Raw genomic sequence first — 20,952 nt, forward strand, 5'->3', positions numbered from 1 at the left:
TGTTTTTAAACACTCCATTAGACTTTCACCCAATGGAAGGCTGTATGGCTCAAGAGCTGAGGGGGTCAAACACACCAAGCAACTTGACTGTGAGACTGTCCACATGGAACAGTTATAGGGGGCAGAGGGTAGAGGGCTTAAAAGGAGGGGGGAGAGGAAATCAATCTAAGGAGAGGTTTGAGGTCATACACACCAGAATACTCCACTGGGATTAGGGATAAAAGAATGGGACACAGGAGAGAGAGAAGTGGGTTAGCATGGCAGGTAGCTAACAGTACAGTTCAGCGTTCCTATGAACTACACTTCAAATAATGCTATCTATTGGATTACCGTATTTTTCGGAAAATAAACCGCATTTTCTATAAGCCACAAACTAAACTAACCCCACCATAATGGGATTTTTGTGTTTGTAAATCGGAGTACAGGCCGCACTGGAGTACAGGCCGCACTTTAAATGGTACCAACAATACAGTAGCGCTGGCGTTGAGCTGAACTTTGCTCAAGTCACTCATTTAGTGGCAAAATCCAGATGCGTAAGTGCAGGCAGTGCAGTCGCACTGGGGCCCATGCGGTTTGAGGGCCCGTCGAGAGCAAGCCCTCCAGCTGCAAGTTGGGAGGAGAGCAGCAGGCTCACCTTCGGTTGAATTATCTGTTTTGGAAATATACTGAGATAAACGTGATATTCACTTGCTATGTGATATTCACTTGCTATTTATACCCTATTTTTATACCCTATTAATACGCTTTTATCTGAATGCGCGAGAAATAGAGAGCGCACTTTCCACATGCCACTCAATCCCGTCAAGCGGCTCAGAGCTAAGTAATGCAGCTTATGTCAAAGTGACGGCGCACTTCGGAGTCAGACTTTTCACCTGATGATAGCAAAGCAATTAACTAGCTAACTACTGCTGTGGACTTTTTCAGGAGAATTTGGAGTATCTGATGTGCCGCCATGCTTTTTATCAACAGGTTGTTATCATTTCCGAGTCAGGTCGCCGCCGAGAACCTGTTTCATAGTGTTTTTACGATCTGCGTACGATCTGTGTGCACTGCAACACATTGACCGGCTGCATTAAGGTGTCAAAGCGCAATCCATGGTCCTGATAAGTTTCTCTTGACCTCTCTACTTAACCAATATAATAGTTTAAGTAGGCCAAACTTACGGTGGCCCTAAAGTGCAAATGACACCCACTAACATGAAAGCATCCCCCAAATGAAAACACTCCCCCCGAATAGGATGACGTGCTTACTTTCCCCCAATACAAAGGTACGCTCCCTCAAATGGGAAATGACATAACATTAACTCAAAAACACATTACATTAACTCAAAACGGAAATGGTTGGTACTAGTACTACACATAAGTTACAATACACAATACTTATCAGCAGCCTGTTATACTTAAAGTTTTTATTTATTTATAAAGAAGTAAAATTACATTGTTGAGTTTAAGTAAACACATTCAGTTTAGTTTTGCACTATAGGCTACATTTTACTAGGTAATATGCATTTTGTACTTTGTATACAATAAATATCCACTATATGCATAAATGTGACTATAAATTAAGGTTGAGAAATTGATTCTGCATTTGGTATGCGAAAGTTATCAGAACGTCGGCATCAGAACATCCCCATTGCGTCGCAGACAAACGTCCCCTGAACGTCCCTTAAATGTTACATGGACGTCCCCGGGACCTTTAGGGAACCCTACAAAAAAACGTCATGGGGACGTTCCCTTGTGACGTCTTGATAACTTTCAGGGACGTTCAGGGGACGTCATTTTGTTAGCTGGGAATACACGCTAGTTAGTTGGGTAGGAAACACACAAGTCCTAATATATTCATATATATATATATAGGGCCTAATGACGTGCACTGGGGCCCGTGGTAACAAGCTTATGCCTCTGGCAAAATCCATTGTTATGTCTAAAAAATTATTTTAGATACAGTACAAGTTTAGCTAGCTTGCAAATTCTGAGGATATACTGTGGCAGACCTTTTCTATGTTCAACGGACAAGGGTTTTTATTCCCTCGGGAGTTGCCGTAGGCATGATGCTGGTAAACATTATGTGAAGTCAGTGAGGGCTGTTCAAATGGCAATGTCAAGAAGAGCAGTGGGAAAATACAAGTTGTGAAGACCGCGTCCGTGTCTTATTGTACACAAGACCATGTCAAATTATATCTACAACGAACCTACAAAGAGCTCGGTTACACTACTTAAGTTGAATTAGCCAATGTCGTTAGCGAAGCTAGCGCTAGTTTGCTAGCTGTGTAGAACATTTCAGTGGGACTGTTTGATTTACTGAAATTATTATGAAATGTTATGGCCTACTTTAGCAAGTCACTCTATTTCCAAGCCCTGATAGTGTAACTGACACAGTAGAAATAATTCCTCTTTCAAGTAATAAACCCCCGTTCAAGTGTTGAGCATTACATTAGCTGCACGGTCTGTAGAGATCTTGGGATGAAGCCACTTTTTGTTCTAAAACCGGACTATAAGCCGCTTCGAAATTTAAGCCGTACAACCACAAGAAAACTCTAAAATCAGGTTACAAGCCGCAGCTTTATTTCCGAAAAATACGGTACCTAAATGCAGAGGTAAACATTATGGTTGGCATTGCTGCAGCCTTTGAAGCTTTGGTTTACATGGAACATTATCTGGAGATGGGCTGAACGTAGTTTAATAGACTACAGTTTATTGTTTGCTTCTGTGGGCCATGCTGTAAAGTGCTAGTAATTCACTTGAGAATCTAATTCATGTAGTACACACAAGAAAGGGAAGAAGGTTCCATCCAGGCTTGACATAATTTCTTGGAAGACAGCATGTTTTAAATGAAACAACATTTTCTGTATGTGCTACATCCTGAAGGTGATGTGCTCGGTTCCCCCTGTTTAGTGTGGCCCTCTTACCCAGCAGGTCAGCCCCCTCATCCACGTCCCCTATGATGCCCGTGCCTGCAGACGACAGTTCCTCAAACAGAGAGTCTGTGTTGCGGTCAAATGCCATGTTCTCAATGCCTTTTGTCGGCGTGCTGAAAGAGGGAGGGATTTATGCTTCAGCAGCCATCAAAGCAGAAGGATAGACTGTAGTCATTGTGACGTTCTTGGGAGTACCTGGAGGTCTTGTATCCACTGAGGTCCATGTCCAGCTCAGGAGTGGACTCAATGATGTCCTGGACCTCAGAGCTTTCTTCATCCTCTGGCAAACCTATAGAAGACATCAGAACATACCGGAAAGACACCTAAGAGATTATTTAACCCTTGTGCTGCCTTCGGGTCACAATGACCCATCGTTGTGCTGCGACAACTTTACCCAATACGAAAACAAATAAAAAGCATTTTCTTTTCACTTTCGCGCTGTGGGGGGTGTGAGACAGCCCAACAGTTAAAAGAAAATGCTTCACTTTATTTTTGTATGAGGTAAAGTTGTCGCAACAAGTGGGGGGTCACAATGACTGAAGGGTCACAATGACCTGAAGAAAACACAAGGCTTAAAATTGAGTCCAAGATGCAGGAACTCAACACAACCAAAGTGAAGGGAATCAAAAGTCTCCTTGAGACACCTTAAAGCCACTAAGGTTGATGCTCCTCATCGTATGCAACAAAAATAAACTAGTTGTGAACAAGGATCAGGAAATCAAGCCTTTTTTTTGTATGAGGTAAAGTTGTCGCAACAAGTGGGGGGTCACAATGACTGAAGGGTCACAATGACCCGAAGAAAACACAAGGCTTAAAATTGAGTCCAAGATGCAAGAACTCAACACAACCAAAGTGAAGGGAATCAAAAGTCTCCTTGAGACACCTTAAAGCCACTAAGGTTGATGCTCCTCATCGTATGCAACAAAAATAAACTAGTTGTGAACAAGGATCAGGAAATCGAGCCTTTTGAACGTGTTTGGAAAACCGGCATCTGTGTGGAAGGGTCCACCTACCCACAGAGATGGACCTAGTCCCTGGTGCGGCCTGCACCTCCATGCTCTTACTGCCCCCCTGGTCCCTCGCAGCAGCAGCACCCAAGGATGACCTAGAGCTGCCGAAGTTTGACAGCTCGTCCTGCAACAAAAATCGATGGGAGTCACTGGAAGGTCCAGGAACAGGTCAGAGTTCAAAGGTGTTGACACCAGCTCTGACCTTGGCCTTGAAGGGACCATGGCCGTGACACAAGAAGGACAAGGATAGTCGGCTACACAAAACAAACCCACTTGGGTACAACAGGTGCACTACAGTGACTAGATGGTAAGAAATCTACATTACTGAAACTACTGGCACAGACAAGATATGTTGTTATCTCGACCAATTAGATATAAGAAATGGGGAAATAGCTACTCTGACTCAGAAATGTCTACATGAGGGACAGGCCACGACACAAACAGGCTGCATGACAACAACAGGGGGACATGACAGACTGAGAGAGGACAGAAAGAGATGACAGTTAACACACACGACACGCAAGTTCATAGGGACTTCACACACAACCCCAATAGCAGGTAGCGCTATTCACTCACAATAACATCACAACACCTAAACCACACAGAACATTCAGAAAACACCACGCACACAGTTACAGGTTTAATGTACAACCCCAATTCCCAAAAAGGTGGGATGTTGTGTAAAATAAAAAAACAGGATACAATGATTTGCAAATCTTATCAACCCATATGTTAACCCACTATATAACATAGAAAACAAATCAACAAAATGTTTAAACTGATGAAATGTACAATTTTAAGGAAAAAATACAGTAATTTAGAATTTGATTGCAGCAACACGTCTCAAAGTTGGGACAAGGCCATGTTTACCACTGTGTAGCATTCCCTCTTCTTTTAACAACAGTCTATATGTCTGGGTACTGAGGAGACCAGTTGCTGGAGTTGTGTCCCTTTTGTGTCTGATACAGGATTCTTGATGCTCAACGGTCCTGAGTCTTCTTGGTCTTATTTTTTGTTTCATGATCCATCAAATCTTTTTAACTGCAGGCAGGCCAATTCAGCACTTGGACTCTTCTATTACAAAGCCATGCAGTTGTAACAGATGCAAGGCCTTCCCTAAAAAGATGTTGCCTAGATGCAAAGCAAATGTTGCTCTAAAACGTGTATATACCTTTCAGCATTGATGGTGCCTTCCACATGTGCAAATTGCCCATTCTAAAAGCACTAATGCACCATACCATCAGATATGCAGGCTTTTGAACTTAGCGCTGATAACAAGCCGGAAGCTCTCCTCTGTAGGCCAGAGGATGCAGCGTCCATAGTTTCCAAAAATTTCACATTTCAATTCACTTGACCACAGAACAGTTTTCACACTTTGCCTCAGTCCATTTTGAGCTTTGAGCTTTAGACCAGAGAAGATGGCAGTGTTTCTGAATCATGTTCACATATAGCTTCTTCTTTGCATGATATAACTTTAATCTGCATTTGTGGATGGCAAGGCAAACTGTGTTCACAGACAATGAGTTCTTGAGGTGTTTCTGAGCCCATGCAATGATTTCCATGCCAGAATCATGTCTGTTTGTTATGCAGTGCCTGAAGATCACAGGCATGCAGAATTTATTTTCTCCCTTGTCCCTTACACATACATTTCTCCAGTTTCTCAGAATAATTGGGGCCAAGCAGCAGCGAAGCTGCTGTAGCACCTATTGTTTTGTTAGTTTTATTATTAGGGGCAAAGCAGCAGTGAAGCTGCTGTGGCACCTATTGTTTTTGTTCGTTTTAATATTATTAGGGGCCAAGCAGCAGCGAAGCTGCTGTGGCGAAGCTGCTTGTTTTTGTTAGTTTTATTATTATTGGGGTGTGCTTGCCTTTGGCGAGCACAAACCATTGTTATCTCACATATATATTATTATTATTATTATCATTTCTTTTTGCCCCCCTAAAACTTTGTCAATATTTGGACTACATACACAATGCCTGAGTCAAAATGTTTGTCTTGGTCTCCATTGAGTTGCTTGTATTTGGATTTACGTTCCTTTGGTCAGTTTAGGAGGTTACAACGTTTTTGTGGGGACAAAGTGCCTTTAGTCGACGAAGGGTAATCTGTGCTAGCTACGTCACCACGTCAACACACGTCAGCAACGACGCATGGACACAACGTGATATAGACTTTCTAGCTCGCAAATTAGAGCTTGGATTACGAGTGAAAAATACCACCCACAAAAAATCACAACCATTTGGCTTTGTAGAGAAAGCGATTTTGAGTGGAACTGCAATCTCGCATTTTTTATTTAGGTCGTGACAGTCTTTGAAATTTGAGCGAGTGCAGGTCGCCCGTGAGACTGCCTCGTCTTTTAGGCGGCAGCCATGCTAGAAAGCGTCATAGTACTATTTTTGGTAGCTAGCTAATTTTATAGTTCAATTTTACACGAAAAAACTGAAAGAGGGAAATGTTATGATGATATGACTATTTTGAAAACAGCCAGATGTTGAGATTTTAATGTAGATTGCTGTAAAAAACGTTGATTTGTTTTCTACGTGAGAGCCTGTCAGCCTCCATTGACAATTGCGGCAGGAACAACAGTGTTGTCAACAGTGTTGTCACTCAGTCAACTGTCGATCTGCATCTGGTAAGTATTTTCTTAATTTCGTACCAGGGTCAATTCTACATCTAAATGGACAGCAGTGTTTTAAAGATATGGCAATTGCTAAGACAGCCAGCGGGTCAGCATAGTTTGTTATTTGTGTAAAACTTGGAATTTGAGTGAGACTGCGTCTTGTTTTGACGTTAGCCACAGTTTCACAGACTCGGCTCGCTACACTGGCAGTGTAGTAGGCTACAGTACTGTCTTCAATGCCACAGCTATAGCTAAACTTTATTATGTCTTATTACACGGCTGTTCTTAACGCTGTAGAAAGCTCCATTCACTTGAATGGGGCTTCTCAAAGTTCTGCGGTCTGATATCTTCTGATAACAGACCGTTGCTATGAATAACAGACCACTGTCAAGGAAAGTGGCCTTTTTGCTTCTGATTCATGTCTTTCGTAGCACTCCGCAAGTAGTCCGGTAACTTTTCAACCCCAGCGTACTCCGTTGCTTAGCGACGTCAGCTGATATGAAGCCTAAAGAATGTTCAACGTCTATGAAGTTCAACGTCTTTGGCGAACTATGTCTCTGCTGATCAACACTACGACTGGTAACAAATAAATTGTAAAAAGACACACTGTGTTAAGTTATTTTTGTTGGCAAGTAGCCATGTACAGCGGCGTAACAATGACTTGGCGGGCCCGAGTTCAGATCTCACCAACGGGCCCCTTAACCGACCTATCGTCAGGCGAAATTATTGAGTGTTGATCTTAGAGAGGCGCATGAACATTTATTTATTATCAGTGTTGCGTCTGAACACGTTCATGAACTCGCTCATAATTTTGGTGAACGTGAACTGAACATAGCCTACTGTATTAGGCTACTGCCTGATGAACGATACTGTGCAGTGGACGCACTCATTCTGGTGTCTGTGAATGGCACGTTCACTCTTTTTAATTTTGTTTAATAAGGTGCCAGATTTCTAGAAACTTCCAGGCTAAAAACACACCGTTAACAGTCTTGTGTCCAGGGTTACACAACCTGTCAATTGCTGCGTGTGCTTTCTTTCTTTCTTCTACTGTCTATGCATGGCAAGTGTGAAAACGCCGAATTGCGTAGAGGCAGAGAGCGGTATTGCAGACGGCAGCCACATATTGAAAAAAAGAACTGAACTAACCTAGTTCATTATTTGGAGCTTTGAACTTAGTTCAACATTTTGAATGATGAACTATGAACTGAACTCGTTCATGTAGAAAGTGAACTTTCCCAACACTGCTTATTACAATACACATTGTGAATTGATTGGTGAATGTTTGATTTTATTTTTGTATATGCTAGCTTAACGTTTAGCCTATCTAGCTTTAGCTATTTTCCAACAACATCCTGCACATTGTTTTCAATATCTAACCTGGCTGCTGCCTTATGCCTATACGTGCATTTAATTATGTTTAATAGCCATGTCTAAATGCTTTCAATAGGCTATACCAGACAGTAAACGTTAGCCTACCCTGGTGGCCGAGTTTCACTCATTGCTGTTGGGCTGGGGGTCAGACGTAGTGTCCTCTTGAACACCTCACCACAAATCCAAATGAAGATAATTTTGCCAGCTTTGCCACCCTTTAATCCTGCTCTTTGCGTTTGTGCCACTTTCTGCAGCCACTTTTGTGTTTTTGAAAGAAGGGCATGATGGGGTAGCCTACTTAACGCAATTACACAACACCCAATGCAACACAACAGGATGGCAAACGATCAGAATGTGTGGGTGGGCTATAGAATAATTGACAACATATTACCCAGACAATATTACTTAATAAAAACTAGATTTGTTTCATTCAGCAAAAGGCAAATGAGGCCAAATGAATTATTTGCTGTTGTTAAGACTGACTATTGTTTGTTTGCTGGCAGATGAGAATAACCATAATTGAGAAATGTTTGCGAATTGATCGGACTGGATCATATGTTAACCTTTCTCTGATTTACGCGGAGCGAGGGGCCCGGTCAGTTCTTCAGGTAGAGTTCTCACTTGAGATCGAGGACGGGCCCCCTTTCGCCACGGGCCCCAGTGCAGCTGCACTCCCTGAACTCCCTATAGTTACACCACTGGCCGTGTAATAAGTGGGATAATGTATAGAACGCCGGTCATTATTGGGGAAATAAGCCCCTTCATGGCGAAACAAAACTGGAGAAAACTCTGCTTCGCGTCGTGCCTAACAACTCCCCTTACCTGTTCTAAAATCAGCGCAAACCACGGCCTTTTGGGGCTTATTGCTTAATTATCCCTTACAAAAGAAACGTTCTAATTTCCTGCGCTTTCAAACAATCAGTGGAGAGTGGATAGCACTGGCAGCTAGCTTGCCTCTAGCAAACTGCTTTTGAATTAGCCATGTCCCCTAAATTAATATCGAACTTATTTACGTTTTCGGAGGCTTATTTTCAGTTAGCAGACGGTACTATTTGAGTCGTAATTCCATCTGAAATACTGCCAGTGACAGCGTTGTTACAGTAGCTTGTTTCAAAGGGTGTTCTTAATGAATTATGCAATATGAGTAGGACAAATGCTTGAAAATATCACTAGAAGGGAAAACGGACCCACCTGCATCTGAAGCAAGCAAGCACACCCTACAATTTCCCCAGAAATTGTACCCTCTCTAGTTATTATTATTATTATTATTATACTTAGGACTAAGAGTCTATGAAAGCCCATAGAACCGATTGGTGCAAAGTTTTGAAATTTGGCACACTGAATTGGAACCGTCTCCTGATTATCGTTTCATGTCGATCCCTAAAGCACTATAGCGCCACCAAGGCGTCAAAGTTGGAGGTGCGTTTACGCCCATAACTTTTGAACCTTGAGACCGTTTTTCTTAAGTGAGGTTTCATTGGATTCCGTAGATGCAGACGATTTGACTGAACCCTATGGCGTCATTGTCGTCCCAAAGGTTTTTCCGTCATTTGTATTTTAAGTGATGCCAACTTTTCAAACTCCTCCTAGGCCGTTGCTCCGATTTTCATGAAAATCGTAAAAGATCATCTTCAGACCATGCCGTCAAAAAATCGAATTTTATCGATAAGTCAAACCGTTCCCGAATAATGCGCAAACGATTTTGACAAAGAGCACGCCAAAGCAGACGTGAGGCCTTGACTCTGCAACGGTTTACCATATGGAGACGAAACTTTGGAAATGTCAACACAAGCATGTCATCTAATCATCTTCTTCCCACAATCATCTTGATACATCAAAATATGACTAAATTACAGCTGTTTCTACTTGGGTCAAATCTGACAAAGCTCGCCATGGGAGAAACAGCTTCCTTTTTTTTATATAGTAACCGAACAGAACATTGCCCAGCAATGAGAATAGCTCAATGGGATAAGACGGGCTCCTTTGAAATACAAGGTCGTGGGATCTAATCAAGCCACAGTCATCAAGTAAGTCTTGATACCAGATTATCTGTTTAGTGAAGCTGGGTATGCCACAGTAGCTGTCTAGCAGTATAATCACAATGGTAATGATAATGTTTCATTCTCAGGACATTTATACTCAAGAAGAGTCAGATTTATTGTGCTTTTCAGATATAATGCTGCTACATCTTGCCAGCGCATTTTGTCTCAAAATGACATGAACGTTTTTAATGAAAGGTTTTGCTTTGGTTCTTGGGAATGCTGCTTGGCCCGTTCATTGCTGCTTGAAGCTATATTTATTATTATTATTAGGGGCAAAGCAGCAAAGCTGCGAGGCACCTATTGTTATTGTTAGTATTATTATTATTATTATTATTGGTGGCCAAGCCGCGAAGCGGCTCCATTTCAAACCCTTTAGCGCCACCAATGGGTCAAAGTTGAAAGTGTTTTTACACACGTTACTTTTTAACCATATGCCGTTAATTCGGTAGAGCCGATCAAAAGCGTCGGCGAAGCCGCCAAACGAGATTCGAGAGTGTATCTAAGCAACCATTTATCCGAATGTCACCAAACTTGGGTTCCATTGTTCCCACGAGGAGCATAGGAGGCCTGTAGTGTTATAGCAGAAAAATGTTATGACTTAATTGTTGCACAAGTGCTATGGAGGCCATGTCCTACTCTGTACTGCTTGGCCCCTCCATTGCTGCTTGCAGCTGTATATCTATTCTTAGGACTGGGTGTCTATGGCAGGCCCTAGAAGCGCTTGGTTGTAAGTTTGGCACACTCATTGGGGACAAGCCCCTGGTCCAATTCATAAAGTTTCATGTCTCATACTTTGCTACTCTAGCGCCACCAACGTGTCAAAGTTGGAGTTATGTTTACAAATGTAACTTTTGAACCGCAGTCCGATTGTCAGAAATTAGTTACCGTGGGATTCCTTGGAACAAGCCGAGTTCAACGCACACCATGGCGCAATTTCCAGTTATATAGATTTTCCGCCATTTCCGGTTTTATCAAAAAGCGTAGATATTTTTCACAGGTCACAAATTGTGTTAAATCATCCCCAGATTTTGCACACAATCTTCAGACCAAGCCTCACAAAAGTTATTGAAAATAAATTTGATCATCACAACCGCTTGAAGGGCTTTACCTTAATAAAGTAATTTCTTTGTCCCTTTATGTCTTGTGAGATTCCAAGCATGACCATCGATAATACTTCATAACAACCGAATTGACGCGTCCGCCATTTTGGATTTTATGGAAAAGGGTAAAAACCTTTTGCATGCCCCAAATGTTGTCCAATGTTTACCAAATTTGGCACAGATGATCTTCACACCCATCTTCACAAAAAGTATCTGACGGATTTTCCATTTTCAAAACAGTTTGTTCGTTAGAGCAGATCAAAGGCAGTGGCAAAGCCGCCAAACAAGACGTGAGAGCATATCTTAGCAACCATTTGTCCGATTGTCACCAAACTTGGGTTGCATCGTTACCACGAAAAGCAGAGGGATGGGGTGTTATACCAGAAAAATCATTGGTATGTTGGTGACTTGGTGTGTTGCATGAGTGCAACAGGTTGTTATGACTTAATTGTTGCACAAGGGCTATAGAGGCTAGCTATGTCCTGCTCTAGACTGCTTTGCCCCTCCATTGCTGCTTGCAGCTATAGTTATATTATGTACTGTAGATGATGAGATATTCAAAGTCTTCACAATTTTACGTTGAAGAACATTATTCTGAAATTGTTCCACAATATGTAGATTCAGTTTTTTGCAGATTGGTGAACCTCTGCCCACCTTTACTTCTGAGAGACTCTGCCTCTCCAAGATACTTTTTACATACCCAATCATGTTATTGACCTGTTTGCAATTAACGTAGTTAGTTGAAAATGTTCCTCCAGCTGTTCATTTTTATTATAAACACTCCAGGCTTTTATTGCCCCCCCCCCCCAACTATTTTGAGATGTGTTGCAGCAATCAAATTCCAAATTACTGTACTTTACTAAGTTTAAACATTTGATATGTTTTCAATGATTTATTGTGAATGATGAGTTTCTGAGATGTGAAAATCATTGCATTCTGTTCATATTTACATTTTGCACAGCGTCCCAACTTTTGGGGAATTGAGGTTGTACTACAACACTATAAAAGGTACAAGACAATTATAAACAGATCTACAACACAACTAAATGCAAAACACTTGTTAAAACGACAACGAACGCTACGGCATGTGTGCTAATACTGTGGAAACCTAACTGACAGCTCAAATGATCACATAGCTACAACGCTACGATGGCATGTAAGTTCCATGCAGTCTTTGCAAAATGAAACATCAAAGCTGGATGCAACCACGCTGTCATCCCAAACAGACACAAGGTTATCCCCAGCACTCTTCAGTTAAGGCGGCCGCCTAAGCAACACATGCCTGTCGCCTTAAAGTGTAACTGAACTGCGATTAGACACAGTGATATTATAATAGTATATACATTTAATGACATGAAAAATATGTAACATACAACTGTATGCCATATTCTATTAATAATCAAAATCTCTAGTGTGAAAATTATGTACTTAAAAAGAACTGGGCGCCGCCATGTTTAAATGACGTATACATCTGATAGTGCCATGATATCATAGGCCATGATAGTGAATGCCTTCTGTCTTGTAAAATGTGTTTGTACAACCAGCCAATAAGATCCTACTTTGCACCTTGTTTTAGCTGGTTCGTTTAAAGCCATTTCTCCCTCTTATCTCCCTGACAATCTATCAATGTCAATCTTGATGACTGCGAGCAGGCGGCAGTCACAGTACCTAACCATTCTCGTGACGTCACAGACATGACGATTCAAAAATGGCCGCACCCAGTCGTTAAGTATTAAAGTTTAAAACGTTTTTATTAACAAATGGAACATTTTGCTCTTTTAGTTGTCCTGACAGCAAACGCCTCCCTACCACCTTAACTAACACATTTTCAGCGGGAAACCCTGAGACCGCAAAACTAATCCCTCGTCATCCACCGACTGTTACATTTAAAAAATGGAGACCAAAATGACCCTTGTGTGTAAGCAACTCGTGCAAAGTACAACTATTTGAAACTAAACAACGTGGTTGCAAGTAGCTAATGTAGCGGACAAAGAGATGCTGCTTTTAAAATACATTAAACCAGCATACTGTGAACAACTAGAAGCCCACAGACAACACAACAGGGTTCCCACAGCTTGTGCAAGCGAGTTACTGTTGTTTTCAGCTCCCCAGATCCAACTACCTTGCAGTCGTCTGCCAGGGAACTCCCCCAAGTAGAGTCCTGCGTACTCTTACCCTCCCTTCTCTTTGGGGCGTCGTCCATGTCCAACTGCTTGGGGAGAGAATTATAATGAAACTCATGTATGCGGAAGCATTAGGTGCAAACACACCATAGATTGTGTGTGTGCATTCTTGCTTCTTAGCATTTGCTGATAGCTGAAAATAAAGACTTCAGGGTTGAACTATGCTCGACCTAACCAGAGAATATACCAAAGTATTCACATTTGACCACACAGAGGAACCCAAAATAGGATGTAATAACCTCAAGGAAGGATACTATCTGGTCGGGTTGCCGCTAAGGCTTTTAGGCCCCATGAAGAGATTGGAATCTCCCCCTTTTTGGTTGTCTATTTTCATTCAACTAATTTTTATTCCAAACTTTCAAAGCCCTCTCCCCATTTGGGCCTATGTAGTCAGTCTCACTTTTCTCCCCACTCCGCCACCACCATGGCGTGGGTCATGAAAGGTTTACTTGTTACTCTGTTTACTTGTACCTCAGCGGATAAACAGAAAACAAAACAGATGGGTACAGCTCAGTGGTAGAGCAAAGTCAAATCCCCCTTGCTAAATGACTTCATTTGTATTTTTTGTATGTTTGCTGAAAGCAAAGACTACTGTTATTTTGCATACTTCTTCTTATTCCTCTTCCGCCCGCTTTTTTGGCCACCTAACTACTTTCACACCATTTAAGCTAGAAACACTGTTTGCTGTCGCTTTTGGCAATATCAGCTGCTTTGTAAAAAAATAAATAAAACTGAATGATGACAACACAGAATAACTTAATCACTAGACTAGTGATCATCAAATCCTTTTAACAGTTTATATCATAGACTTACAAGTCTTCCACCTTTTTTCCACAAGTTTTATTTGAAATTCTTTGAAGCGCATTTTCTATTGCGCTGAATTGGCTGTGAGATTCACTGATTTTGGGTGTCCAAGATATGATGGATTTTGATCTGTATGAAGAGTCTAGCCATCTGCAGGGCTCGACATTAGCTTGTCCAGGACAAGTGGGTTTTTGGTAGGGAAAGTCTGGAAGAGAAATGTACTTGCCAAACTGGACGAGTAAAAAATCAAACAAAATAATATGCCATGATACTTCACGTTATGTGCCACTCATTATGTCTATTTTACCGATTTTATTTGACCGAATTCTGCATTAGCAAAACACAAAAAAAGTGGCAGTGTCCCAAGATCTCTACAGACCGTGCAGCTATTTAATGCTCAACACTTCAACGGGGGCTTATTACTTGAAAGAGGAATTATTTACTGTGTCGTTTCAGTTACACTCTCAGGGGATACTGTGACTTGCTAAAGTAGGCGAATGGCTAGTACATAACATTTCATAATAATTTCAGTATATCAAGCAGCGCTGCAAGACCCAGTGAAATGTAACTAATGTTAGCGAGCATCGACATTGGCTAACTCAACTTCCGTAGGCTATTCTCAGTATTTGCAAACTAGTTAAACTTATACAATGTCTAAAATAATTTGTAGACATAACAATGGATTTTGCAACTAAATGTTGGTGTCCTTCAACCCTTTGCTGCTGGAACATTCAAATATGAGCATTAAAATGCCTATGGTTCCCGGCTTAATATCTTTGCCGTCCAATCACCGATTTTATTTCTGAAAACTGCCAGATACTCACGATAACTTAAGCTCAAAGTTCATAGCATTGGTTAAGGGGTAACTGGGAGGGGAAAATACATCTATCGTCTGCAACGGAAGCCATTGTTTTCCGAGGCGGAACCAGAGCGGAGACCATGGTAGATTACCTACAGAGTTAGATTTACAGCTTCGAATTGAAATCGGAGACTATATTATGAGTAAAGACACGTTTTCTTAATATGTGTTGTCTATAAAAAATCTAAACTTTTTACGTACAAATAATTTGTTTGTGGGAGAGACGTTTTTCAGGAAAGAATTACGTGACTGCTTTGGCCATTTGTGACCCAAGCAGGTATGACGGTAGTAGCACTGTTAAGCTTTGATTTTAGCAGATTTTTGTGAAACCTGGAAAAACAACATTAACTGGCTAGATTATGTACAAAGAAATGTACATGCCATGCCGGCCAATTTGGTCGATTGTGGAAGAAAGTCGGATGTTTTTTAGTTATCGAGGAGTATCCAGCCAGGGCTAGCTACTTTTGGGGGAGGAGAATTCTGGTTTCCCCCATGTTTCCACAAGTCACTAGAATGGTCATAACATTTGATCAAAATACGATATTTCGAATCTGTCTTCTGTTCTACATTGCTCACAGATTTGTGGATATTCCATCTACTCAAAGTTTTCCTCCATCTTGTAATTAAAGTGGTTAAAAATTAAGTTGTCTGATGAGGTATGGTAGATGGAGAATTTTTTGTAAATAAATGGCTGCCTGAAATCACCTTGATAAAATATGATTTGCCTTAAGTAATCATATTTATTCACATCATAAAATCCCCTAGTTTGGTAACACTTTGTAATAAGTCAACGCTTTTTGGCATTTACAAAGTGTTAACTAACAGTTAGTTAATCCATTATTAAATAGTTAATAAGCATATTATTAAACATAGTTAATAAGCACATTATTAAACACTATGTTGATCATTAATAAACACAGTTAAAAATTATGGATTTTATTCATATAACAATTCATAAGATGTTTGACAACTGCGATATCATACTTTATAAACAGCTTGTTAATATGATTGCAAACCAGTAGTTTAAAAGGTGTTAGTGGTCCAAGAGCTGGTATAGAAAGCATTAGCAAATGGTGAACAAACCATTTACATTACCTTTACAAAGCATGAGTAAATAACTAACAACATATTTACTTATGTCTTTAATTAATGTACGCCGAGTCAAATACATGATGTACACTAATACTTAGTAAAATAGTTGTTAAGATAGCTGATCTGCTAAGACTTACTAATGATGCAACTTCTGATTAGTAATGCAAGTTATAAAGCATTTACAAACTGTTAGTTAAGGCTTTAGCGTGACCTAATCTAAAGTGTGAACAATCTATGCCATATTAGACATTTATAAGTTATTTATTAAGGTATTCTTGTCCATTCTCGAACCTTACATTCACAAAGGCTGAACATATTGAAAGGAAACAGACACAAAACAATGATACACAAAATTACAATTTTATTAAAGTAACGACAGGCATGTATTTATGTTTCTTATTAACTACTGTAACCAAGAGGTCATGCGGGGAAAGGTTTTTCTGCTTTTTTAGAAAGTTAAGAATTTCCTCGTCGCTGTTGATGTCTTCATTGTCATCTGGATAGTAAAACTCCTCGATCTCGCTCATTTTGAAGATGACGTTAGCAGAGGGCAATAAGAATACGTAGCTATCAGACTGCAGACCTGCAATGAGGTCAATACTCGGCTGGCATGACTACCCATTAGCCATAAGAATGCTTGTACTGTCGTTGCCATATAATAAATACTAGTAATATAATTGAGTAAACATTCTCAAATTAACAAATCCGTAAAAAAAAATCCTCCTGAAAGTTTGCAGTGGTAAACAATGTTTTTTACGGACCTAGCCTGAAACTCAACAGTGGTTGATATGTTGCTTTGGAGATATAGTGACGTCACCAGTGCAAGTGCCGCTGATTGCTCTGACAGAATGGCGTCTGCTCCAGATTCGCCGTGTTTGATTTGGGATCTTCCCACGTTGTTGTAGTATACACAAGTTTACGCGCCAAAACCAGGGGGCCGCCATAACTCAATTCATTTCCGCCGGTGTAAACACAGCGATGTCCATGCTAGCTTGGGATCACGGTTCTATTACTTTGACATACTTGTCGTTTGACATTTACTACTGGATAAGTTGCCAACGTTGTCGCATGTACTTGGGAATAACGTCGTCGCCGTACTTTTAAGTACATTTTAGAGTAGATTTATAGTTATAAAGCTTTTGCCAGTCCATCATTTTGGAGCCTTTAACATGGAGCAAAGGCAATGTCAGAAGATTACTTAAGTCGGTGATTCATTAGAACATTTGTTGTCTAGCTCTTCAATCTCTCAGCAAAATGTAGGCTAATTATTTGGCTAAAGGATGCCACACGTATCAGACAGAAGTTGTTCTATAAATTCGTAGCCCAAGATTTAAAATTGTTATAGTCGGTTGACTGATCGCGTTGTTGTACCCAGTCAAACGAATAAACACACAGGAACATCATGAACATTCAATGGTCTTGCCAGTTATCCTGGCAAAACATGTAGCATAATGTTCTCTATTTACTAAGAATCTAGGAGGCTTAACCCCCTGTCTTAAACCAGAGGTGACGAGTCTCGGTGTAATCCTGGACTCAGATTTGAATTTCAACTCTCACATAAATTAAGTGACCAAAACAGATTTCTTTCACCTGAGGAATATAGCAAAGGTACGACCATTCATAAACCAAAATGATGCAGAGAGGTTAATTCATGCTTTTATATCCAGCCGGCTAGAGTACTGTAACGCACTTTTCACTGGTCTTCCCAAGAAAACTACTTAAAGACTACAGCTCAATCAAAATTCTGCAGCTAGATTATTAACCAAAACTAAAAGGAGAGAACACATTAGTCCTGTCCTCGCTACTTTACACTGGCTCCCTGTCACTTTCAGAATAGACTTTAAAGTCCTTTTCCTCACATACAAAGCTCTACACGGACAAGGACCTAGCTACATTGCTAACTCCCTTATAAACTACACACCAGCTCGAACACTGCGATCAGGGCCGGCCGAAGCCTTTATGGGGCCTTAAGCAGAATTGATTTAGGGGCCCCCCTGTGGCGCAAATATTATTGATTATTTTTAATCCTTGATTATTCGCACTCTATTAATCTAATGCACTAATGAGCAATGTTATTAGTTGTGTTGCTTACATGATAACATTGATTTATTTTGCCCCTTATAAAAGTTTTTAATTTTAACAGTAGCAAACCCAGATTGGTCATGTGATGATTTGAACTTTAAGTATTCAAAGTCTTACAGTACTAAGTGGTGTACCTAATGTGGTGTACTGAAAAGTAGCTAAATAACCCAGACAATGCATCTATTGTACACAAGTTAACCACTTTAATAGCTTATGGTTTAAACTAGCAATGTGCAAAAGTGCAAAACATTCAACTCCAAATAACTTAAAGATACAGTATTTTCTTATTTCTTAAAAAAACTGATATTAAATTAAATACCTACAATATATACTGATCTGGGATTGTTGAAACCGGACCTGCTGTATCATCAAATGTAGCACTGGCACTTCTGGGCAGGAGGCGTTGGTTGTGGCCCAGCTCCAAAATATTTCAACAGTGCTCCTAGGGAAGATTCATATGAGTACATAGTAGACGGATCAGAATATTCATTTAACATAAATGATTTTACACAGCAGCAAGCCATCTGTACACTTGAAAGCACAACTCTTAATCTATAACTAGCTAATTGAGGCATAATGATATTGAAATATTCTAACAATGACCCCAAAATGGTAGGGTCTATGCAAGCTACTCTAGGTTAGCTTTGTTAGCGAGCTTAACTGTTCAACTAGCCACTTTACGTTAGCTCACAACGTAGCCTAGTCAGCAAACCTACCTTATAGCAAAGTTCAATGTCAATCGACATTTATTTTGAAATGTATTTAACTAGAATGCATTCGCCTAGGTAAATCCACCTTGGTGAATGCATACTAGCAAAATAAATGCCCATTTTAATGGGGAGGGGGGGGGGATCTAGCTATTGTTATATTTTGTTAGCTAGCTAGTCTAAGTGTTACACTAAAATGATAGCTAGCTAGCTCTAGCTAACATTGAAGGCTTGATTGACGCATGTATCTCTAGACAGTAAATGTTTATGGTTAAAAACGAATTAATCATGCAAACATACCTTGATCTTGCCATTTTTTCTCCTTTTTTTTTTCTTTTCTCTGCACCAGAGAAATATGTCTTTTTTTGTGACATTGCTTTTTGCCGTGTCAGATTGCGATTGCCGACTGACCCGCCCATGGACTCGCCCTTCGCCTCTCCACAACGTCTCCCTCTCGTCCAAATATAGTCACTTCTGGCTCCAAAAACCCCAGATGGTGACCAGGAAGTGCAAAAATTGAGGCTTCAAAACACAATGATTACATCCATTCTTTATATACAGTCTACGGAAGGGGTGGGCAATTAATTTTCCCAAAGGGCCACGTGAGAAATTGGGACCGTTGTGGCCAAACCCACAGGCTGAACTTAATTCTTCTCAATATTTGATTACTTTATAAAAAAACAGTAAATTATATGGTTTTGAGCTGCAACTGGTAATACATATGAATGAAAATATGTCAAAAGCAGAGGTGGCACCACAGGTCAAAAAGTGGTGGGGAAAATTTGGGAACCATCTGCACTGACTTGTTTTTTAATACAGTCTATGCTCGATAGCGTTTGCAGTTATGAGTTGTTGAGAGGGGTGGTTGATGCTCTGCTGATGCTTTTCATTTTTTATCTAGAACGGACATTTGAGGGCTAACCAACAGCTCACTCAGTGTCCCCTGTCAGTGAGGCTGCGTAAGCGCACATACGTAAATCGCCTGATCACTGTAGTCTCTCAGTACTACAGATTTCCTACCACTCAACACATTTATAAAAATATATATATATTTGACCAAGCTTTTAATTCCCTTAAAAGGCAGGGAATGCAAGTTTTACGAACATAGACATTTTGGCAATTTTGAGTTGGAAAGGATTCAACCCAAGAAATTCCACCACCTTCCTTTAAAGCCCCTCCCAAAAACACATGAACGCGCTGCCTGACTACTGCCAAGAGGTAGGTTAGACAAACAGTCCATCCAATCATTGCATTCGGTCCGAACGCTGTCCAATAATTTAGTTTGGGCCAAACAAAATTATTGGTTGTGTTTATTACAGTCCAATGACGCCCCCAGATATCAGATTTATTTAACCCATTAACCCGTTAAGGAGTAGCATCGCACATGTGATCGTTCGAAAGCGGGCCCCACAGCGCAGCGTTGTGTGATTCTGAACATTCCAAGCGACTATTTTCCGATAGACAAAACTATATGACAAACGCTATAGTATGGCTTCAAAATTGACAATTAGGAGGCTAACAAGTAACACTAGCAGGTAGTAGCATCGCTACGCGTATTAAGCTAGTTTGCTAGGTAATGGAAGCTAACTTAAGCTAGCTATCTTCCGTTTTGGAAAAATAACTCACTCTGGTGGAAGCGTTGGAAATATCTAGAACTCACGCATCTAAAGGTTAATGATTAACATCACAAATATGTGCTTCGAACATTCCAATAGAACATTTTCCGATGACAAAAACTATGCGACAAACGTTTTAGTATGGTTTCAAAATGTACTAATTAGAAGGCTAGTAAGTAACACTGCATGGTAGTAGCATTGCTACAAGTTTAATGCTAGGTAACTTAGCCCGGCAGCTATGTAAGCTAGCTAGCTACCATTTTGAAAAACGTTACTTGCGCTGTGGGGGCTGTCGGAAATATTTGGAACTCACTAATCTAAAGGTTAATTTTATGGTCGAACCATTAGATTTATAGGTTGCTATGGTGATGTGAAGTTTATTTCAACAAATATGACAAAAGTATATATATTTTTAAATGTCAGAGGAAGTAAGAGTATTGCCCAGTGGCTCTTGACTGGGTAAGAGCTGATGCCTAACACAGGGGCCTGGGTTATAAACCAACTTGCCTATTCCTGCGCATGTTGCCCCTCTCTCTCCCTACTTTCCTGTC

At 40.5% G+C, this 20,952-nt stretch overlaps 1 protein-coding gene across 2 annotated transcripts in view; it reads right to left on the reverse strand.

Moving 5' to 3' along the window:
- The window catches only part of LOC146253672 (C-Jun-amino-terminal kinase-interacting protein 4-like), a 138,313-nt gene that overhangs the window by 82,336 nt on the left and 35,025 nt on the right, over positions 1–20,952 (reverse strand). Inside the window, exons 6-9 of one of the 2 annotated variants that reach the window (XM_084678627.1) lie at positions 13,181–13,270; positions 3,931–4,051; positions 3,113–3,206; positions 2,909–3,030 (exon numbers count right to left, since the gene is read on the reverse strand). In XM_084678627.1, the coding sequence (XP_084534753.1) occupies positions 2,909–3,030; positions 3,113–3,206; positions 3,931–4,051; positions 13,181–13,270 (427 nt within the window). Of the gene's footprint in view, positions 1–2,908; positions 3,031–3,112; positions 3,207–3,930; positions 4,052–13,180; positions 13,271–20,952 lie in introns of those variants that run through there. The other variant, XM_084678626.1, reaches the window with a different exon arrangement.

Source organism: Hypomesus nipponensis, chromosome 17 (assembly GCF_054491055.1).
Source record: "Hypomesus nipponensis isolate SF chromosome 17, ASM5449105v1, whole genome shotgun sequence".
Lineage (NCBI taxonomy): Eukaryota > Metazoa > Chordata > Actinopteri > Osmeriformes > Osmeridae > Hypomesus > Hypomesus nipponensis.